This window comes from Lonchura striata, chromosome 10 (assembly GCF_046129695.1).
Source record: "Lonchura striata isolate bLonStr1 chromosome 10, bLonStr1.mat, whole genome shotgun sequence".
NCBI classification, from domain to species: domain Eukaryota; kingdom Metazoa; phylum Chordata; class Aves; order Passeriformes; family Estrildidae; genus Lonchura; species Lonchura striata.
In genome coordinates this window covers 16,416,281-16,420,534 of record NC_134612.1, presented here as the reverse complement: position 1 = coordinate 16,420,534, position 4,254 = coordinate 16,416,281, and the positions used below count along the sequence as shown (strand labels likewise).

Genomic DNA, 4,254 nt, shown 5'->3' with positions numbered 1-4,254 from the left:
ACAAGAGAAAGGAATCCAGTTTGAACGTCTGGGGCAGAAAATTGTCCAAGTGCAATCTGGAGTCACATCTGTGAAAATCTGTGAGGGAATGAGGAGTGGGTTAGTGACAAAGTAGAATTTAAAGAAGCCCAAAAGGGGTCCTTTTTCCTGCCTGCACCTGTCTGATGCACAAGGTGAAGTGTGACTCCTACATCCTCTATGTCTGACCTTGATCAGGTGCATCATTCAGCCTGCTTGGGCACCCAGGTGAATCTCCACCCCCCATCGTCGTCCCTGCGCACAAAGGCCTGTCCTTGGTGGAAGCTGTGCGTTCTCACATTGCGGTGGGGACTCAGGGACGTTGTGAAGGCCACTTCTGTTTTGTTGGGTGACAAACCACCAGTCAAATAAGGCAACCCATAGGCTGGGAGGGAGGAAACACTTGGCACTGGTGAGGAGATGCATGGTGCTGAAGAAAATTGAGGAAGGAAAGGAGAATCCTCGCTGCATGGATGGGTGCTGCTGCTGCCTGGAGGAACATGGCTGCAGCCAAACACTGCTGCTGCTCCTTCCCTCTGCTCATAGTCTGCTGCTCCCCCAGGGCTCAGGCAGTATGAGTCTTTTCCAAGGTCTGGGGACAGGGCACTGTAGTTAGCTGAAGCTTCATCAATGGTGTTCACATCTTTTAATCCCAAGGTCTGCAAGACCCAACTGTCCACAGCAGGGCTGGCTTGCTCTTCACAGGCAGTGAATTCATTGAAGAGGTTCCTTCTAGCTTTGGAAGCATGAGGAGTTTCTTGAGGAACAAAGCAGTGGTCCTCTTTTAATCTCCTCTTGGTACTTTTGAGGATAGAAGAGGTTTTTTGCCCATGGTCAGACAGTAGTTTCTATTAAAAAAACCAAAACAACAAGGTGGAAACAGAAGATTAAAATTTGAGTTTCTAGATACCTGAGAGCAACATGTTTCTGGCCTCAGATGCACAAGATGGTTACTACTTGATTACTCCTGTCCTTACAAAGACTTTTTTTTTACCCTCTGCTTAAACATATGGGTATGACCAACTATTTTCTATCTTTACAGTGTCTGTAACAACCCTGTTCCTGAAAGAGAAGAGTGTGACCATGTCAATAAGACTTGTGCTTTGATGGCATTCCTAGCCCTGAGCTCCCACCTGTCTCTGTGCCAGAAGTGCTCTGCAGGTGAGCAGGGAATGGGGGGCAAAGTGGCAGCCTGACAAAGAGGTAGTATGCAAAGGTAACTCGAGCTGGGAAAGGGAGATCCTGACAAGGCAGTGCCCAGAGCATCAGCCTGAGTGGCACTGCACTCATCAATTCACCTCAGTTGTCATTATCCCAGGACAAAGGCCCTTCAGGCATCCAGGTATGGTCAAATGAAGGCAAAATGAACAAGGAAGCTCCTCACCATCTGGGGATTACTGCTCAGACACCTCCCATGACAGTTCCACACTGGACCCTTCTCCACATGACACAGGGCGTGGCCATGTCTCCCTGCTGTGCCCAGTGAAGAAGATCTTTCCTACTGCCAGGAGCCAGGTCTGGCCATGGGAAGGAAGATGCCATGCTATCAACTCATCAACAGGATGGAAAATGAAAGTCTCCTATGTCCTACAGTCTTTTTTACTTCATGACCAATCTACAGAGTTGAGCAAATAATCAATAGTTCAGTTTCACGGGCAAGGCTGGAATAGCAAAAAATGTCTTTAAGCTGACAAGAAAGGATTATTTTCTTTATTTTTGTTTACATGAGAGACAAAGAATCCAAATGTTCAAAAAATGACCCTTTATACTTAGTTTAACAGAATGTTTCATCCAACCTGAAATGTTTCATTTTGTATTTCCCCATTAAAAAAAAACCCATGCAACTTTTTAATTAATTGGCTGGAAAAAAAAAATCCTTATCAAAGGGATAATTTACAAAAGAGAGACATTCAAAATACATATATTCAAATTTGAACTTTTTACTGAAAAAAAAAAAGGCATTGGAGAGAATAATTTTACCTTGACTATATAATCTTATCTTACTTATAGCTAATTAATAAATTAAACTTAATTATCTCAAGTTCTACACTGTCTTCAGAGTCAGAACCTGCCAGGATATCATTCCTGGAGCAAACTGTCACCTTTGTGAATTTAAATGTGAGTTCCACTGCAGGTTGTCTACACTCTTAGATTTTTCCATATATTTTACTGGCATGTACCTAATCAACCTGTTCCTTTTGCACACATTTGTATGACAGGTTTGAACACAATACCTTGGCTTTTTCTTCTAAACACTTAATCAGGGCAGAATTCAGGTATTGTCGGAGGTTATTATTTTCTTCATGTAACCTAGCAAGTTCCTCTTCCTTCTGAAGCAAAGTATCTTGAAGCTGTGGAATAGAGATATTGATGAATAGATGTTGACTCTGTAACTTAATAGCAATTGCCCTCTGGTACAAGCTGCTTGGATTTGATGGTCTGGGTGTTTGCTTTGTGAGCTCAACCCACCCCCTCCAGCCTCTTGTCTCTATAAATCTAAGTGGCATGACTGTTCAGTTTTCACTTTTGACTTCCTTTAATCTTAAAGTGAGTGTTTGAAAAGATTTCTCTGAAAAAAAAACCTGCAACCACAGAATAACAATAGAAATTAATTACAAGTAGCCCTGTGAGCAGCCAGATATGGTCACAGGCATGACAGCAGCTTCAGCATCTCCTCTTGAGCTGCAGTAAACATCCCTTTGCACCCCTCCTTCCCATTTATAGCTGGCTGATAAAAAAAAAAAAAAGGAGAAGTTGCAAACTAACAATTTATGGGGATAGAGTAAAGAAGGAAGATGCAGTTGCCATTCTTAATGATAAAGCAGCACTCAGTGATCTCTTCAATTCTGGACCCTATGTGCCAGCCCTGGTACATATACACAGTTGAGAGAATCCCTGGTCTCAAAAGCTGAACAGGAATGGCAGACACCTAAAATGGGAAGTATCTGCCATTTTCTATGGAAAATCTAAGTGTTAATAGATAGATTTCTGGCTCCTGATCACAGCTCTGGGGACTTCTTTAGGAGGACAAAGAATCTTCTGCCAAGGACTACAGGCATCTTCTGAGCATAGACTCGGTCAAAAACAGACTTAAATGATTGAGGCAGAGCCAGAGAAAGAAGTACACTGACATCTGGAACTATGGTTTGATTCCAGGGACCTTTAAGATAATATATGAATTTTCAGTGACTTGACTGTGTCAAAACATCATTCCAAGTACTTGATCAGAATCATCAAACTGGAGTTTCTTCATCGAAGACAGTTCAGAGTTTCTCCTGTCTCGTTGGGATTTACAAAAAAAAAAAAAAAAAAAAAAAGAAATATAAGAGAAAATGAAGTAACAAGGAAAACCTGTTGGTCAAAACAGTTGATCCTCTATGTAATTAGGCAATTCTGGTGGAATCATTTCGCATGAAGTTAAACCTGGTGGAATCAGGACACACACTACCTATTTTTAGCCAACAGCATCATCCGAGCCTGAGGTCCCCAGCGTTCATGCCCCTAGTTTTCTTTAGTGCCAAGACTGCTGATGCAACATGATATAAGAGGGGAGGAATGGATAGGGAATCCCACCACAGTTGGTCCAACTTCACAGGACAACATGGGGGAGACAAATACATCAAGCAAGGAGCAGCAGTTTTGTGTCTCTTTCCGACATCGTTGCCAGTGACAGGGAGACATGCCATAAGCCAACCCAGAAGGTGAAATACGTGACACAAAGTTCAGGAGCTCCGTGGAGTGAATCCGTAGGTGCTGCGGGGCGCAGAGCCCTTACCTGCTTGTTTCTGTAGAGCTGGGAGGACAGCTGGTCTCCCTGCCACGCCACGTCCTGGGCACCGAGCTGCGGGCTGCAGAACCGGCCTGCGGACGAGAGCGGGGTTAGCGCGGCCCCGGACCGCTCCCAGCGCGGCCGGGGAGCGCGGCCGCTCCCGCCGCCCCGGCGGCCGCCGAGCGCACTCGCCCACCCGGCGGCCGCCCGGCGCACTCACCCGGCGGCCGAGCGTCCCGCCCGCCCTGGCTGTGCGGCGGCTCCGCGGCGCAGACGGCGGCCCAGGTCTCCTTGGAAACCCCGGCGGGGGCGGACCAGGGGCAGGCGCAGCCCGAGCCCCCGGCGAAGTCCGGCTGCGGGCACGGCCGGCCGGCGCTCTGCGGAGGGAAAGGGGCCGAGGCGATGGGGCGCTCGGAGAAGCGGTGCCAGCCCGGCCCCGCCGCGCCCCGGCAGATGCGCCCCGGCGG

The 4,254-nt window shown here is 47.0% G+C and overlaps 1 protein-coding gene across 1 annotated transcript; it reads right to left on the bottom strand.

The window, feature by feature from the left end:
- Positions 1–221: 221 nt before the first annotated feature.
- Positions 222–3,271, bottom strand: GMNC (geminin coiled-coil domain containing). Its single transcript, XM_077785779.1, has 3 exons — positions 3,239–3,271; positions 2,253–2,369; positions 222–866 (listed from the first exon to the last, which is right to left on the bottom strand). Exons 1-3 carry the CDS (start codon positions 3,269–3,271, stop codon positions 222–224), a joined length of 795 nt encoding a protein of 264 aa, XP_077641905.1.
- Between the last annotated feature and the right edge of the window lie 983 nt (positions 3,272–4,254).